The sequence below is a fragment of the Marmota flaviventris genome, chromosome 4 (assembly GCF_047511675.1).
Source record: "Marmota flaviventris isolate mMarFla1 chromosome 4, mMarFla1.hap1, whole genome shotgun sequence".
Taxonomy (NCBI): Eukaryota; Metazoa; Chordata; class Mammalia; order Rodentia; family Sciuridae; genus Marmota; species Marmota flaviventris.
In genome coordinates, this window is record NC_092501.1 from 143,148,987 (window position 1) to 143,168,312 (window position 19,326).

The 19,326-nt window shown below is 36.4% G+C and overlaps 1 protein-coding gene across 2 annotated transcripts in view; it reads left to right on the forward strand.

The window, feature by feature from the left end:
* Positions 1-19,326, forward strand: part of Flt1 (fms related receptor tyrosine kinase 1) — a 173,868-nt gene that overhangs the window by 84,817 nt on the left and 69,725 nt on the right. Inside the window, exons 12-14 of one of the 2 annotated variants that reach the window (XM_027928878.2) lie at positions 6,467-6,575; positions 13,123-13,431; positions 18,209-18,355. In XM_027928878.2, the coding sequence (XP_027784679.2) occupies positions 6,467-6,575; positions 13,123-13,431; positions 18,209-18,355 (565 nt within the window). Of the gene's footprint in view, positions 1-6,466; positions 6,576-13,122; positions 13,432-18,208; positions 18,356-19,326 lie in introns of those variants that run through there. The other variant, XM_071611579.1, reaches the window with a different exon arrangement.

A 19,326-nucleotide genomic window follows, 5' to 3' on the forward strand; every position in this document is an offset into this window, starting at 1 on the left:
ATGCTACACTTTGGGGGAGAATAAAAACTATCTCAGTTTATTAGAAGTGGACAGCAAATCAGTTGTACTAGAAAAATTTCAAGACACCATTAGTAGTGTCTATTCATTTGGCCTTTTCCTGACCATGTCAGGTAGATAAACTGTTAACTGCTGGATATTTAAAACAAAAATTTACAAGTTAATTCCAGTGGTAACTTCTACTCCTATTTTGGTATCTTATCAAAATATGCAATATGAAATAAATGGAAAATGAGAAAGCTATGTGAAATTTCTGATTACTTTGAACTATGAAGTAGCAACCTGACTCCATGTATAATACCTATAAAAAATGATAACAAAAGCTGACTAAGATCAAAGAACTTCCCCAATTTTCTCATGTATGCTTGGAACAGATATATTGTCTTGTAATTCTGTAGTTAGGCAGAAGATTTTAAATGTAGACTTCTTTTTCTTCATACCAGGGATTGAACTTAGGGGCACTTATCCACCGGGCCACATCCCTAGCCCTTTTTATATTTTATTTTGAGAAGGGTTTTGCTAAGTTGCTGAGGATCTTGCTAAGTTGCTAAGGCTGGCTTTGAACTTGCAATCTTCCTGCCTTAGCCTCCCAAGCCGCTGGGATTAAAGGTGTACACCACCACACCCACATGCACAAAGCTAGTAATTATATCACTTGATCTGTACTACAGAGCCCCAGGGTCAAGCTCTGCCCCTATTTGTATAAATACTATAAATCAGTTCACCACACTCAACTAGGGGGGTCTCTCCCCAAGAAGAATGGAATTAATCATATTTGCTCTAGTTAGCTTCCTGTTATAAAGATGAGAAGCCCTATATATACACTATTATAATAAAATGACTACCATATTCACCCAAATGCAATTTACCAAACTGATTGCAATCATGCACAATGAAGGTTACCGTTAAACAATTCTTTGCATTAAAAAATCTTTTAATTCTCTTTCTAAACAAAGTCAAAATGTATATAGGGTATATATCCTACAAACAGCTATAATAGTAACACATTAGACTTGAAGAAAATTATTGATTTAATGTTCTGAGTTTAGGCAAATTTACTAATTTTACTTTTAGCATTGACTGTCTTTTTTGGGGGCAGGGGTGTATCTTTTATATGCCTTGTTATTTCTAAATCATGTGCAGTGTTCTTCATTTACTTTTAAACTGTACTTTTTATTCTGTAAATGTTTACAAAGTATATTCAAGTCCCAATTTAGGTGGTGATGATCCCTTTATCTGCAATCACATATGTAGCGTGCCCAGCAATGCTACTCTATAGGTCAGGCATAAGGGGGTTAGCACTAGTGCTGGGGCACTTGCTACATATTGGAGGGAGGGTTGTGTTTTGTTTTGTTTTTTTTTTTTCGGTCTGTTTAACTCAAGGAAGGATATGAGGGAAATAAAGATGAATTTCCTTATTGGCAGATTTTGGCCAGATTTGTGAAATGTGAGTCATCAATTAGAGTGGCTAATAGCAAATGTAGAGTTTTCATATTGTTAAATGAGTTGCCAAATTCTTGGGTTCATGGATATAAAATAGGAAGTAAAAGGAATCCTATGTTAGAAAAAACACAGGAAAGACACATTGAAGCATTCTGAAAGGTCGAAGAATCATGACAATTTCAATGTAGAAACATTTCCATTGAAATCATTTGAGGGCCCATTGAGAAGTGGGTGTATTGTATGATGCAAATCTGAGACAGAAACAGCAACTCTAATCACAGAATTACAGCTTGTGTTTCAGTTCCCACACGCCCCCAGGTTAATTTTAGATTATTCTTTGACCTTTGTCCATCTACTTTTATTTCTCCCTGAAACGCTCAAAAGCACACTGAAACATCCCGAAATTAAAACACTGTTCCATATATAGATTTTTAAAAAACTAGTTACAGAAATTGGGCTGAATGACACATCACCCCATTCATTCAAATGACATTGTAGAAGCAAATTACTAATGCTTAGCAAAAGGGAAGGAAGGAAGGAACATGAAGAAACTCCAAACTTATAATACTTGCCAGCAGTTTTCATGAGTGTTCCTGGGTCATACAGAACCCAGAGATTGGACTGGACAAGTCTGTTTCTAATATCCAAATCCTTGAGATCCTGGAAGAGCAAGTGGAAGCACCCCCAAATCAGAAGTCCCCCAAAATATAAGTAGTAAATATAAAGAATGAAAAATGAGTTCTTTAAAAATGTAGAATTACATTGGATTGGAAACCTCACCAAAACCCTGCTTACCCCAAACTAACCAACAGAATTGAAATTTTTTAAATGTTAAGTTGATGTATTTGTCCTGTGTAATAAGGCACTGAACTTTTAAAAATATCTTTATCTTATTTATTTTTTATGTGGTGCCAAGGATCGAACCCAGTGCCTCACACATGTGAGGCAAGTGCTCAACCACTGACCTACAAACCCAGCCTGAGGCACTGAATTTTAAGTAGATGTGTGAAAGAATTGTTTCTTCTGATCTTCTGAGAGATCGGAACTTGGACATCCTAATTTTATTTTAGCACTTTTTCTTTCTTTCTTTCCTCAATCTTCTTTCATTTATTTTTAGTTGTGGAAAATTAAAACTAAACATGGAGATAATACAAGTAGATATCCTTGAGAATTTCTTTTGGTGTTCACTATAAAATAAATTATTAAAATTTCAAACATATGTTACAACTCAAATCCTTGGCACAGCTAGGAATAGTGATACATGCCTGTAATCCCAGGGATTTAGGAGTCTGAAGCAGGAGGATCAACAGTTTTAAGGCCAGCCTCAGCAACTTGGTAAGACTCTGTCTCAAAATAAAAAGGGCTGGGGGTAGCAAAGACCCTGGGTTCAATCCCCAGTACTGAGAAAATAAAAAATCTTTGGTACTTTCTCTTAAAGTATTAAGGTGATATTTGGTGCTCCAATTGTTCACTATTTTCATTTTTCCCCTGTGAAATAGTAATATCCGCTTATGATCACTGGAGAACAGATATGCCCCCTTTTAATTTTTTTATATATTTATTTTTTAGTTGTAGTCAGACACATTATCTTTATTTTATTTATTTATTTATTTATTTTTATGTGATGCTGAGGATCAAACCCAGGGCCTCACAAGTCGTGAGGCGAGCATTCTACAGCCCCTGATCTGCCCCTTTTAACAAAGATCAATGCGCTGACACCTACTGTCCTATGCAAAATTGTCTTCACACTCAGCTACAATTCACACTTGAGTTTTTTCTCCTGATCAGTTTATATTTTCAAATATCTTTTTAAATGAAAATGTTTAAATTTGTAATTTGAAGATATACTGTCTGTAAAAAGAGATGTACTCTAGAAAGGAGATAATTTTTAATCAAGTCAATCATAGGACATACATTTCATCTCATTTTAAAATTTTCTTCAACTATAACCTTTTCATTCACCAATAACATTTTCAAACCACACAACATTATAACAGTTGAAAAACATCTTGCAGCTTATGTAAAATGCTATCAAAGAAGGAAAACAGCAATTCTGTACATGGAGCATTTAGCTTATGTGACCCAGCTCTGCTGATGAAAGGAAGTATTCTAAATGAAAAACCCAAAGTGTAGACAGAACTTACCAATAGATCTATGTTATTCAATTTTAAAAGTTTTAAGCTGAGAAGCAATGTGGTACAGAGACTGAGGCACTAGAGTTAGAAACATGGGGCATAAGTTCAACCCAAGCTACTCTGTGGTCTTGTGTACCTTGGGGTCAATCACTTAACCTCTATAAACCTCAGATGTCCCATTTATCAAACAGGGTAATGCACTCATCTCATAGGTATATAATGAGGATTAAAGAGATAATGCTATATGCCATACAGTGTGCAAGGCACTTTAGAAGCAAGGGCCACATAAGGTACTCAGAAACAAAGAAAAAAATGTACATTTCCATTATTTTCTACTTCTATTTTAAAAGAAACTTTGGTGAGGGACATTCTGGAGTAGGCCTGATTATAGAGAAGATATCTGGTTTTGGAAGGCATCATTAAAAGAAGAAAGATTTGAATACATTCCTATCTTCATGGTTCTTCATATAACAGATTCATATCACCTCTGGGTACCATAACTTTATTTTCTGATTATACAAAAATCATGACTTCTGATGGAGCCTTGATAATGGCTACTGCCAGACTATCTGCACAGGTTTAAACATGCCAAATGTGCACATGTGAATTGACTTTTCCATGTAATGAAATTCAGTTCTTGTTCTTGGTTGCTCTGAGTTGAATGAAATGAAAATCTTTTAAATAGAAGCTCGAATATGACTTACAGATGCAGGTAACTGCTATCTGAAATTTCAAACATTGTCAAGTGGACAGAATTAGGTTTTCCACTTATTTAATGAACAATACATCTGAAAATCTAAGTAAGTTTCTATTTAGATAACTTAGGATAAACACTTGAGAACATACTTCATGAGAAAAACAGTGCCCAAGCTGACACATGCAGAAGGCTTCACGTGAGGTCCTTGTTTCTGAACCTGTTGCAGACTACCTTGAAGCATCTGAACCCAAGATTCCCGAGACAACATAAGGCAGTCGGAATCTTACTTGATGATCTCTACTGCCCTTCCAGCTGCCACCAGCTAACAGTTCCTTTCACATTGCTGTCTATGTCTCCTCTTCTAATAACTTCCATTTTTTCTCATGATAAAAAAGAGATGGCTATCAAAATTTTTTATTTCCTTCCTCTTATCAAGATTACTAACAAAAATAAGAAAAGCTGTCTTTCCAACTACTCTCTCTGTTATTTACCTAATACAGTGTTTCTTCTTGAAAGAGAGAATATATATATTTGATCTTCAAGTATGGCAATTATTCTCCATCATCTTAAAAGTTGTTAAGAGTAGTTGAATGAAATGAACTACTGTGTCATATTCATCTCTGTCTCCATGGCAATATGTAGGCAATCTGATGATCGCTCAATAAATGTCTGCTAAATTGAATGAAAAAATGCCACATATTGCCGACATTTTTATTACCAATAATTTCAATAATACACAGACATTTAAAAGAGAAAGCATTTAGAAAAATTTAAAGCAATGAGTTTGCTGGCTAAAAAAATTAAAAGCATGGTTTTAGTCTTCATGGTCTGTAGATTAAAGATAGAAATACCTTAATTTATTAGATGGGATAACAGACCACAAATAAAGTGCTTAGTATATTCCTTAGCAATTCAAAATGTTAGGACCCTTCCCAATAACCAAACCACTTGTGGAATATGTTCACCACCTGAGAAAAAGTCCTTCATCACATTTTAGCCTATGCATTACTGTAGCTTTTAAGTCACCTCACCAGTCAATTATACTTCATCTAGGACACCTGATCAGTACTGAAGCATCAGCATTGTCCCTCTAATTACATATCCCATAACCAGTTATTTGTGCAAAGATTTATAAGTAACTGGATCAACTTGTATTTGTGTGCATGTGTGTGTAATTTTAAGTATGATAAACTAGCTTTTTTATGTACAATATATATTACTTGTTTAATCAAGGATGTGTTAAATTTAAGAATGTTCAACAACTTGTCTCATTATAATTTTTTTCCTTATGAGAATGCCATTCTTCAAGCTGTCTAAAATGATGTTTCATTATTTTTTAGGCATCACAGTTTAAAAAGTACTTTCGTTCATACAAACTTAACTACTGTTTGTTTAAGAACAAAATTGTCAAATAGCACTAAAATCTAGTAAAACTGCACTGAATTCATCATTTATATTTTAATGTTCTAGATTACAATTGAAAGAACTGAGAAATTATGTAATTTACAAACACACACACACACACAATTTCAGTAAGCTTTTTAGCCTCTCATCTCCTTCAGTACCATTTGAAGGCTGCATCCACATAAAAGATATGGTTCAGCCAAACTTTCTCTTCTGTCCTTGCTTACTTAATATACCCTATACAGAACCAAACACAGAAAAGACCTATTTCCAGCTGGCATCCATGCTCTGAGCTCACCCAAACAAGGGAAGGACTTGGCCTCACCTGTTCCTTTTATTGACATGGAACTGACCACCTCATAGAGTGGGACGTGCAGTCCCACATCTCAGCTTAAGGTCTCTAATTGTTATGCCAGCAACACAAGATAAGCCTGAAACCCTCGTATGAGTCGGATGTCATGGGCCCCGGTCTCCTGAGGACCTGCTTTCCTGTTATTTTTCCATTCTTGTTGGGGCTCAGCAAGGGGAGAGCTTCATAGTAACCACCATTCATACAATACTGTCTTTGTTAAATGAATGAAATAATGGAATCATTTCAATCTTCTGAAGTTGCTTAGAGGGGTGGGGATGTAACTCAGTGAAAGCGCTTGCCTAGCATGCACAAGGCCCTGGGTTCAACTCCCAGCACCATCGCCTGCCAAGATAAAAAGTTGCTTAGAGATGTTCAAATATCTTTTCCTGTTGCTAAAGTTTCTTTTTCTTTTTGCAGACGGCTAGCACCTTAGTTGTGGCTGACTCTAGAATTTCTGGAATCTATAGTTGCATGGCATCTAATAAAATAGGGACTGTGGAAAGAAACATAAGCTTTTATATCACAGGTAAGCCACACATCGTATGCCCATGAAAACAGCCTGATGATCTCAGTCTCTACTCAATCCTGTTATCCTGTTTGCTTTTAGTGCACTTATAGCTTGATTATTAAAAAAAAAAAAAAAAAAAAATTCCATAGAACTGTCAGCTTTGAGTACCTTCATCCTTGCTCTCAGGAATAGAATTCTACAACATCATTGGCTCTCCTAAAGAGTTATTTCCCTGAATTCTCTTTTAGAGTTATTTGTGTGTGTCTCCCTCCCAGACTGGATTCTGAATTTGGGATCTTGTATGTTCGTTTATGAACACCCTTCAGCACAGGGTCTGACACATACTAATTGTTCATGTTCAATAACAGTCAAGGAAACCAGTTATTAATACTTATGATGATTTTTTAAACCTATAAGCTAATCATTGCACAACTTACATAATTTATCCTTTGGGGGAAATGATGCTCTCCTGTAGAAATCTGAAACAGCTTCATTAATAATTAATGGGCAATTTTTTTTACAGTATTTAAGAATTTTTAGTTTCAAATATGATAGTCTCTGAAAATCTCCAAACCTCCAAGGTACAAAAATGGCATTCCCTGTGCCCCTCTGTGGGTACAGGAAGGAAATAAGTAACTCAAAGTATAAAAACAATTGCCTGGCTCCACACTCCCCAATTTCTGAGGAAACATGGGCAGTCTGCCAACTCTCGGGAAACTTTGCAGTACATGGGGCAAGTGGCACAAAATTGCCTACGATCTCCAGAAAGAAACAGGCAGGACTAATTTTCATGAGACAGTTGGACTGTCGGGTGACAGAAACCTTTTGGCAAGTTAGTCAAGTCCCAGAGAAGCTGGGCCATGGGAGACATTGAATTTCCTGGAGGAAATTCTCTCAGAAGATCAGGGCTGGAAGGCATTCTTAGAGGCTAGACACCATTCTAGATCCTGAGCACTCCAGATGAAAAAACAGGGTCTAGACAGGGGAGAAGGTCCATGGCAGGGCCACTCTAGACCAAGTCAGTCCCTGTCTTCTCACCTTATGGAAGTGGAAGGGAAAGCAGTTTGCATCCCTTCCAAGCATGGAAAGGGCCCTTCTGAGAGATAGATTCTGACAGGGATTTCACACAGGCTGAGTCTCTAATAAATCCAGATGATCTGAACTAATTTAATCCAAAGATTTGTATTGTCTTTTAAATTTAGTTAGAAACAAGTTACCATTTAAACTATGTGTCTGATTCAGAGTACAAATGATGGAGCAATTCCTGTTTTGCTCTGAATATTCAGCAAGTTTGCAGCAGTTTAATGAGCACTATTAATATTAAACAATATTAATAACACTAAACACTAAAACTGAGCACTAAGCTCTTTAAGGCATATCCATGAAGCCCTATCTTTCTAGCAGACAGTTCTAAGACTGAGCAAATGAAGAAATGTTAAAAAAAAAATTTACATGTATCCCTGTATCAAAATGTCTGTGCAGAAGTGATCTGATGGATGAATTTACTCTAGAGGCATTGCTCTCCAATAGAGATAAGCCACAGATATAAGTAAAAGTTTTCTAGTAACCACATGTTTAAAAAGTGAAATTAGAGGGGAGAGAAAAATAGAAGTTCACTGGATTAGACAAAGGGGAATGAAGGGAAGGGGAATGGGAATAGGAAAGACAGTAAAAGGATCAGACATAACTTTCCTATGTTCATATATGAGCATATAACCAATGGAACTCCACATAATGTACAACCACAAGAATGGAGTATAACTCACTCTAATTATGATACCATATATGTATGATATGTCAAAATACACTCTACCATCATGTAAATCTAAAACCAAATAAAAAAATTAAAAGTGAAATTAACTTTATTTAATCTAGTATATCCATAACATTGTAATTTCAATGTGTAACCAACATTTAGAGGGTTCTGGAGATTAAACCCCCAAAGCCTTGTGTATGCTAAGCATGTGCTCTGCCACTGAGTTAGAACCTAGTCCTGTGACCACCATTTTAAAAATATAACACTACTTCAGTTTTTAAATATTAATAACTTTAAATAAAATAATCTGAATAAAATTCAGGTCTTTAGTCATTCTAGCCATATATATATATAGTGCTCAAAAGCCACACATGGCTAATGGGTACCATATTGGCCAGTGTAGCTCTAAGCCTCCGGGAAGGAAGCAGGATTTGAGAGGCCCTGGATAGGGGTAGAATCTGAATAGGTAGAGGGAAGAGGTCAAGCCTGCCTTGATATTTTGAAAGCCAAGGCAAGAGTGCTAGCAGAGGCCCACAAATCATTGGTCTAACCACTGACATGTTCTGAATCAAGCCAAGAGGCTGTTACATATTTTTCAACTTCCTATGGACAAATATACTTTCACAAGGACCCAAAAGGCCAACACAAGCTTAGAAACCTGGTACTATTCAGAATGGTGGAGTAGACTGCAGCAGTACCTAATGGCACAGAAAGACTGGCTGACCCACTGCTTCTTTCCACCCCTGAATGGGCCCCACACAGCTAAAGACCATGCTCCTCCCTGTGTGGTCTCCCAGCCCGCCCCCACACTTGCCCATGCCCCTCACAAACAATCTTCCTTGTCTACTTCTCGGATGAACCTAGAGGTGTACACACTGACAAGCAGTCTGATCTCAGGAGGCCAGTCCTAGGGAAGAGAGAGGCTAAGTCAACCTGGAAGCAGATTTGGGATAAGCTTTTTGGGGAATTTTAAGATCCCAAGGACCAAAAGCATGATATAGGCGTGGAGTAACATGGGCTCTGGGTGGGTATAGAATACCAGATTCTTCACAATGTAGGGAGGGGTACAACCAGAAGACACCCATCAAAAGGCCCAGGACAGAGACCCTGCTTACCGGAGCCTGAGCATAGCACTAGAAGAAGATGTGCTAAGAGTGGAAGGGAAAGGCCCACTCCCTTCCTTCAAACATACCTGCTAGAAGCTCTCAGTACTTTTGCTCTAGAAATTCAAGAGCTTTAATCTTAAAATTGAACATGAGTTTAGGCAATCCAGCCTCCCTTCCCACCCACTGCCTAGACTATCCTTTCTCCAAATAATTCTTTACTATCAGTCCTACGAAGTTCTAGTTTGAATTGGTAATAGTAGATTAATTTGCTTACATTCTTCATTTATTTTTAACCATCTTCTTTTTTTTTATTTGTTCTTTTTAGTTATACACAACAGTAGAATGTATTTTGATATATCGTACCTACATGATAGTATAACTTCCCATTCTTGTCATTGTATATGACATGGAGTTACACTAGTCATATATTCATATATGAACATAGAAAAGTTATGTCTGAGTCATTTTACTATCTTTCCTATCTTTGTCACAAGATATATTTTCACTAGAGAGGAGGCAAAATAGTCTTAGAAATAATACACTTAACATGTTTATTTTTCTGAAAAAAAAATGTTTATTTGCTCAATGTTAATCCTTAAAGGAGCATCTTGAAAAAGACGTCTAAAAATTTAATGCTTTAAAGATCTAGATTTGGATCTTTATTGATCCTCCTTTCAATCTTATGGTCCTGTCTTGAAATACAGTAATAACTTTACCTTCCAAATTGATGAAAACTGGCTAACTGTGGTCGTTAGCATCCTTGACTGTTTCAACTCCAAATTTTGGCACACATTTGTACATGGCATCTGCTTGAAATAAACAAAACTTTATAATAACCATTCACTTTCTTTTTAGAGAATATTATTCCTGTTCTTCAATGAAAGAAAAACCTACATTTCTAAAAAATGAGATCTCCTTCATCCTTTTAAATTTCTTATATTTGTCTCTTTCATGAACTTAATCCACATCTGAGCCAATCAAATCAAAATGTCTATCCCCTAATGTACTCCTTAATGAACATTACTCATTCACCTAACCCTAGGTAGAATGTCTCTTCTGAGCAAGAGTTGATTCTTCTCCATGACACCTTGTAAGACTCCATGGATGTGCCTATGTTAGATGGATGGGCATTATTTGGTGATGACTATGAGTGTACTGAATCTGCAAAAGATACTGAAGTGTGGGAAGATTTCTTGTTTTCACTTGGAGGGTTAAAAGGCAATTCTTTCTTGGGTCTGTTTTTGTACTCAGGCTAAAAAAAATCAACATGAATTAAGGGGAAAATCCCTCTGGGTTCATTAAACAGTTTCGGACACTTTATTTATGATCTTCCATAGATCAAAAGAGAATACCAAAGGGGTTATATTGAGAAATAGATAATCCTCTCTAAGACTGCCTGATGACTTAAACCAAATTACTTTAGTAACTGTGTCACTCATACAAGAAACAGACCTCAAAATGGATTTGGTGCTTTTCTTTTCCTCTGTGTGTGTTTTTGCAGTTTTGCTGGCACTCAGCATGACTATGGGTGTGTGAGCAGTTACTGAGGGTGAAACAGGAACAGCGGCTGCCTTATCTCCCTGGTTTCCCAATGTCACTAAATGCATTTTATTTTGAGATTCCTGGTGGTGCTTGGCAAAGATAAACAAAATCTTCCATCAGGAAACCTGTGAGCTATTTCCACAGGAAGTTTCAAATCACTAAAGTAAATAGAAACTCTCTACATGATCTCAATGGTGTTACTGGGCTCATTTGGGTTTTACCTACCAGGATGAGTCCTTATAAATGGAAAGTCCGTGATCTTTTAAGAGATGATCTGATTGCAACCAGTGCAAAGTACCTCTGCTCTAGTATCCGTGTAACTTTGATGGCTGATATTTTACTCCTCATACTTGGAAAATGTCCAAAATGTAAAACGATGATGAATTAGAATAGCTATTTCTGACACCTTATTGTTAAGTTGAAAATGACTGTCAACTGCTCCCGCATCTTCTGGCACGTTCTTAGATTTTCATTTTAGAGCAGGAAAACCACTACTAATCTCCTCTCTTGTCAGCCACTGACAACTTCATAAGCCACTGTTATCCCCCATTCCCAGGTTTCAAATGAATACTTTGGCATTTCTTCAGACGTGACACTTTATAATAAAGCCAAAGCCCAGAAAAATCAGAAAAACAAGCAAAGTGAGATTTAGGAAAGAGTTGATATGATATCTAATTTTGGACTATTGTCCCCTTAAGGTTTAAAGGTTTCTTTATAGCTTTGTGTGCAAAGGATAATAATAATAATAGCATAACATAGTGCTTTTCATCTTCAAAGCACTTTGTAAAATGTTGGCCCAAATTCTTTGCTCAAATATAGATACACCACTAGTAACAAGTAACGGGAGGGTTTTGAGAGCAGGTCAGTTCAGGACCAGTAGCCAATAGTTTTTTAAAATCCTCAGTAATATGGTCCATAATGTCAATAAGGAACTCACAGCCTAAAAGCAAAATGCTGGTCTTAGTAGAAATGCTGAGGAGAACACACAGATTATCACTAAAGTAACTTAGAGAAGAAGGTGAGCCAGGAATTGACACTGGAGAAGAAATGGCTTTTAGTGACACAGTCACTTTCAGAACATGTTTAAAATGTTTTTGAGAGTAAATGTGACTTTTTTTTTTTTTGAGCTGCTGGGGATTGAACCCAGGGCCTTATGGGTGGTAGACAAGTGCTTTACCACTGAGTATAGCCCCAACCCTAAATCTTTTTTTTTTTTTTTTTTATTTATTTATTTTAGTATTTTCTTAGTTGTAGTTGGACACAATATCTTTATTTATTTTTGTGTGGTGCTGAGGATCGAACCCAGTGCCTCACATATGCAAGACAGGGTGCTCTACCACTGAGCTACAGCCCCAGCCCAAAATCTTAATTTTTTAAATTATTTTTGCCATCTTTGGAGTTTGGCAACTCTTCCAGTGATTTTTTTTAAAATTGTTCTTTTCCATTTTTGAAACCTGGAATTTTCAGAAGAAATCTTTGCTCTTTTATGTCTGAGTAGGGCCACCACCATAAAGGGGGCCTGGCTTTCTTCTGGTCCACAGTGCCAGCAAAGAGTGAGGATACTGCTGGATCAGCAGCTTGTCACCGGCAAAGGGTAGGGCAAATACCTACAACTTCCCATGCTTATTTGTAAGCTATTTTGGTCAAGTTTGCCCATACATCTATCTTTGGGTTTAGTGCAAATTGCTCTTATGTTACTTCACACTATTTTGCCCACTTCAAATGTCCAATTACGGGTTGAGGGTATAGCTCAGTGGGAAAGCACTTGCCTTGCAAGTGGGATTCCATCCCCAGCAAAAAGTGTCCACTTACCAGTAGGAGGACTGTATATAATTTAAAAAGTGGGAAACAAGGTTATCATACCAAGTTGGAAAAAAAATTCCACTGTGAAAAGCAACTTCAGGCAAATAAGGAAAAAGTGCCATCCTAATAAACTGTCCCTGATTTGCTTTTCCTATCTCACTTCTTACAGAATGAGCTTACTTGGTCTCCCTGTTCTGTTAAACCAGTTCCCCTAAAATAAAAAGACAAATACTCATCCTTTTTAATGCTAATGCTGAAAGAATTTGTGTAGGAACAATTCTTAAGATCTATGACTATCTCATTAGGTGACACTGATTTTTCTACAATTTTTCTGAAATTCTTCATTCTTATTTTATAGATGTGCCAAATGGGTTTCATGTTAACTTGGAAAAAATGCCTACAGAAGGAGAGGACCTGAAACTGTCTTGCACAGTTAACAAATTCTTATACAGAGACATTACTTGGATTTTGTTGCGCACAGTAAACAACAGAACAATGCATCACAGTATCAGCAAGCAAAAAATGGCCATCACTAAAGAGTACTCTATTACTCTTAACCTTATCATCAAGAATGTATCTCTGGAAGATTCGGGCACCTATGCCTGCAGAGCCAGGAACGTATACACAGGGGAAGAAATCCTTCAGAAGACAGAAGTTATTATTAGAGGTGAGCACTGCAACAAAAAGGCTGTTTTCTCTCGGATCTCCAAATTTAAAAGCACGAGGAATGATTGTACCACACAAAGTAATGTAAAACATTAAAGGACTCATTAAAAAAGTAACAGTTGTCTCATATCATCTTGATTTATTGTCACTGTTGCTAACTTTCAGGCTCAGAGGAGATGCTCCTCCCAAAATGAGTTCGGAGATGATAGGAGTAATTATGAGAGCCCCCCAGGTGCCAGCTTGGGGCTCCCCGTTCAGGCTGAGGGCTTTGCCCTCTGGGGCCGACCTGGTGCACGTTTGGATTTGGAGGATCCCTGCACTGCAATCTCTGTTTTTCGCTCTTGCTGTCTTCTCCTGCCTGATAAACAACAACTTGGGACTGATCCTTTCCTTCCACTTTGATGCCAACCTCTTTTTATTTTTAAGTTGTGAAGCTGCACAAACTGAATAACTTAAACAAATGCTGGTTTCTGCCAAAGATGGACATGAATAAGTTAATTTTCCAGTTCAGAAATGAGTACCATTGAATTTGAGACTCTGTTGGACTTCTTCCTGGTTTTATTTTATACTATTTCATCTGCTCTTGATTTGTAAATAGCACCTGGAAAGCAAGGTGTAATGCGTATTTATTTGAAAATGCTTCTTGTTTTTTCTTTCATTAAGCACGTTGATCTTAAACTGGAGTTTCTAAAATGGGCCCTGGGGATGCAAGATGTTGGTATAATTCAAAGAAAGTAAAGCTTGGCACAGTGTTTATTATGAAAGTCCACTTAAATCAACCACCCCCACTCTCTCACATACTTCCAGGTCATATTCATTATGCTGTTAGTACTGCAGGAACAAGTCCAGCAACTAGTCACTACCCCAGACTGGACTAAACAGCCACTAGCAGAACTTGAAAATGCACCAAGCCTTCGTTTTAAATATCTGTGTCTCCCTCTTATTCTTTTAAAGAACTCTATCATGTTGAGGTGATGGCATTCAAAGGTGGTCCACAATCAATTTATATTTATTTAAAGAAATAAAAGCTACTGTAACCAGAGGTTTAATGCATTCTTCTAAATGTCAATTGAAAATCTATCCATTAAAAAAGCCCATTTTCCCCATATGCAAAATGTTAATTGGATTTTTATGAGGCTTAAGAAATGGCAAAACCACAGAAGCAGAATCAGTCATTTAAAAATACATGCCATTTCTTTTTTAAATCAAGACAGATTATTATCTCTTGTTTTAAGCTTGCATTTTAGGGGAAAATGAATTTTTCATTAATTTAATATACATTGTTCTGTTGTTTTCATTTATGATTAATTATTATTTGTGACTTGCATGAACTACAAGGGAAAAAAAATAAAACTATAATGACCAAAATAGCCATGGCTGAGAAACAGTGGCTGGGCAGTTCAATAGGAGGTGACAATATGACAACTTTTCAAGCTTGGGAACTCACCAGCCTGTTTCCTCCTTTAGGTAGCAGACTCTGTCCCACGGCTAAACTTGTCTTTCACGTGGGAATTGCTTTTGTCAAATGTGAAAGAGTAAACAATAGCATTTCCCCAGAATACCAGTTTTATGGAGCCCCAAATGCTCTGAAAACAATTAGTAACCTGGAAGTTGTCAGCCCAAAGGAAAGAATAATCAATTGTATCTTGAAATTTTACCTATGGCTCTTTGGCCTGGTCTCTTTGTTCATTATAAGTCAGTGTGTTCCTTCAGGAAACAATGCCAAACAGAACTTGGGGGCCTTGGTTTTTATGAAAGCTAAAAAAGCAAATGAAATAATTTAGGAATTACTTATGAAAAATGATATATTGGACATGCAAAGCCAACCATTTCTTTCCCCTTACTCCAGGTTTTTGTGGGGAGGGGAAGATGTTAGTATTCCAAGAGATGATTTTAAATTTTCCAAAAAAAGAGAGAAAAAAAAGAATTTCATAGACTAATTAATTGTTCACTATGTAATTAATCTTCCAGACAACTGTTTTTTAGAAAAGAAACTAACTGGGTGAATTTTGCTTTTTGTTACACCTAAGGGTATGAAATGAGGTGAGGATAATAGAGGGGAAAAAGAGAAAGAAAGAATAATTGGTGGAATAGGGGTGTGAGGCTGGTTCCTTAGACCCCATTCCAAATGGAGAAAAGAAATTATATATTTATAGGACCTGGGAAATCTCTGGGACCATAACACTGAAAAGAAGAACCACCACCTGGTAGGCAGCTATCTTTGGCTACTGATAACCAGCAGAAATATTCTGTTAATTCCAATTTTCTCGGTTTAACAGGACCAGTTGTACTTTGTTAAATTCTGGAAAGCAGGTATCTATTTCCATAGAGTACACATGGGTTCAATGTACTTTTCTTAAAATGTAAAATCAGATTATTACAGTATATAAAGTAGGAAATTAACAAAATATGACTCCTGGGTTGGGTCGTCATTTGGAAACTAGCCAAAAAATGAGACATTTAACACAGGGCAACATTTTTTCCAGAAATAAATCCTAACACTGTATGTTTCAGAATGTTTATATGAACCTTGTATTTAATTGAGATTTCCATGTTAATTCTGCAGCTTTTTGGCTGCTTTTATTGTCTTATGTTTGTGTCATAAATAGGGCCTTTGGGGGTTCTTTAAGACATGTATGTTGAAATAAAATGTTCTCTTCTATATAAGAATTGTTTTCAAATACATCTGTCAGGGAAGTCCAAATCTGTCTGTGTTGATGATTACATCTATGAAAATAATTTAGGTGTTGTGAGCCTTGCATTTGCATTTCCTTTTAGAAGGCCTATGAGCACGACAGATTATTTTAGCATATTTTAACACACTGGAAAATGTGCAGGAGGAAGCTCTAAAGAATATATAACTCAGTGAACTGGGTCTGAGTTATTTTAAATGAGATGTCAAAGTTGTCTTGCCACTAAAGAAGATACTAAATAATAATATGATACAATTCTTTACTATCTTGTCATGTTTCATTGATATGTCTGGGGTCTTTGCTGCATAAAAATGTCAAATTTGTAAAGAGCAAGCAGGGATCATAAATTGAAGGCCTTATACAAAGCTGCATTTTCAGTTAAGTAAAGCTGTTTGACAGATTGCCCAGAATGCAAACACAGAAATGTTGCAACGGTTCTGCAACATTTAGGAAAAGAATAGGAAAGACATGCTGAAAGAGGAAAAAGGACCATTGCTATCATTCAATCTACACTATGTCTGAAGAAGGTTTTATAAATCAGAGTACATCCTTCAACACTGTTTTGTTTTTTGTTTTTTGGGGGTTTTTTTGCCTTCAGATTTCATTTTATATAAAGTGACTAATGATAAGCTATGGAAATCAAAATTTATTGAGAAATCTGTTTCTCTTAACTGATAGTAACCCTGCCATGTTATACTACTTCAACATGCTATAAAAGTCATATGATAATATACTTTTAACCTGGGATTTCTAAATGGCTTTAACGAATGCTAATCCTGAGAGTTTTCCTGCAGGAATAAAAAGAGAAAGGTTTTGGGAGTCGGCAGAATCCTACAGGGACGTGGAATCAAAGCCACTGCACTGTATCATCTTTTGTAGCATTGTAATTACTCCTAAGCTGCTTTTACAGTGTTAGTACACTAAGATGAGGAAATCAAAAATGGTCAGAGAAAGTTCATACTGTATAACTGAAACCAGTGACGCAGAATGTGTAAGTTATGCCAAAACTCTTTTGATTTCTGTTCCAGGATTTGCAACGAGTGGAAAGGGATAATTTGGGAGGGTGGGAGAGACATTAGGATTGTTTTTGTTCTTTTTCCTTGGAATCTTGAGCTACCGCTCTAGTACCCACCTAACTAGAATGTATACACATCAGCAGGACTGACTACTTCATTAGAGACACTGTACTCATTGGGGGCCTTAGGGGTACTGCTGTTCCTAAGTGGGATTTTAATATTGTAATGTATTGCATCTTAATGTATTAAATTCATTTTGTTGTACTATATTGGTTGGCATTTTATTAAAATAAATTGTATTGTATCATATTTGTATGTTTTAAGAGAAAATAATATAAAATACAATATTTGTACTATTATATAGTGCAAAACCTACAAATCTGTGCCTCTGCCTCTTGAATTAATCTTTTGGTTGCTTACATTGGGGAAGGAAATGGAGGAAGGGAACAACCAATAAAGCTTTCAAAATTCAAGAATTCTGTTTGGTCTACTGCCTTAAAATTTAGGTTACAGAGTAACACAAACATACCCTCACAAACATCAACAAAAATACATAAGGCTGGGAGTATGGCTCAGTGGTAGAGTGCATGCCTAACATGCAAAAAAAAAAAAAAAAAAGTGGGAAAGGACTATGAAATTATATTAGCTTGTCTACCAACACTATACATTAATATGAACATTTATTGTAAGCCTATATGCAAAATCACATTTTTCTGTATTCCTAAAACTACACAAGATCCTTGCATTTTAGAAAAACTCTTCTCTGCAGGGTGGAGGGAACAGGGAGGAGAGAAGGCAACCCGTTGGCCAGGCAAAAACTTTTCTATTAAAATTTAAAAATACAGAATCTAGTTCTTGATTTTATTGTGTTCTACACATTTCAATTTATTAAATTTATTCAATTTATTACTAAAGAGGAAGCAGTAGATTAACTACTGAAGAGAAAAGGGACCAAATGTAAATGAAACCTTGAGTTTTGCTATTTCTATGTATATTTAAAATGTTGATATGCATATAAGATAAAAGTAAAACTGACAAATAATCACAACTCCCTTTCTTCCCTCAATAGATCAGGAAGCGCCACACCTTGTGCGAAACCTCAGTGATCACACAGTAGCCATCAGCAGCTCTACCACTTTAGACTGTCAAGCTCACGGTGTCCCAGAGCCTCAGATCACTTGGTTTAAAAACAACCACAAAATACAACAAGAACCCGGTAAGAGATTTGTTTTTCCTTGCATTTATTTCTCGTCCTTCCTCACAACTCTTCTCCCACTTTCCTATCATCTGCTTCTCCTATATCTAGGACTACTTTACTAAAAGAGCTGCAAAAACTAGGCTCATACTTGTGTCAGCTTCCGGTGAGGAATAGTTAGACCTGTTCTTATGGGGCCCATATTCCTAACTCTATAAAAAATCCTATCAATTGTAATGCTTTACAGTGCATTGAACTCCTCACCTAGGAAAGTGAGGAGTTAATTTCTTGGCGTGAAGTATTACACAGCTTTGAACATCTAATTCAGAGAAGTAGATTTATAATCTTTCAAATTCATCAACACCAATTTTAATCATTGAGAAAAGAACGCTATTTTCATACTGGTAAAAAATTTCTAAATTAGTTGTTCTAGACTTTTTTTTCCAACAATAAATATTCTTAAGACCACTAGAGCTTAACCAGTAAGTACAAACACCATCTATTGCAAACCTCATGATGCTATGGTTAAGATTAACTGACCTTATTTATATTTTTATTAATAATTACATTTATATTAAAACTAAAGTTGCCACTTGCCTGGCACCAGCAAGGTCCTGGGTTTGATCCCAGCACCACAAAATACAATAACATAAAATAAAATAACACTGCCATTTAGTTGTAATATTCCAACAACCTAAATCAAGTAAGTGGCAACATTAAATGGTCCTTACATGTGAGTCCTCTACTCCAAATGAAACCTCCATTTGCACAGGATGAGTTTGTATAACAACTCCAAATTTTTAGATAGTGACTAATATCTTAGAAGGGCCTTATACTGCACAGGTCCCAAACCAATCACATCACATAATTTTTCTCCACAAGGTAGCACCTATAATGCTGACATTATACACTTATTCATCCAAACTAGAAGGTGATTACCTCACCTTTGCCCTCCTCATCTAATCTATCACCAGATTGAGCAGCTTGTACCT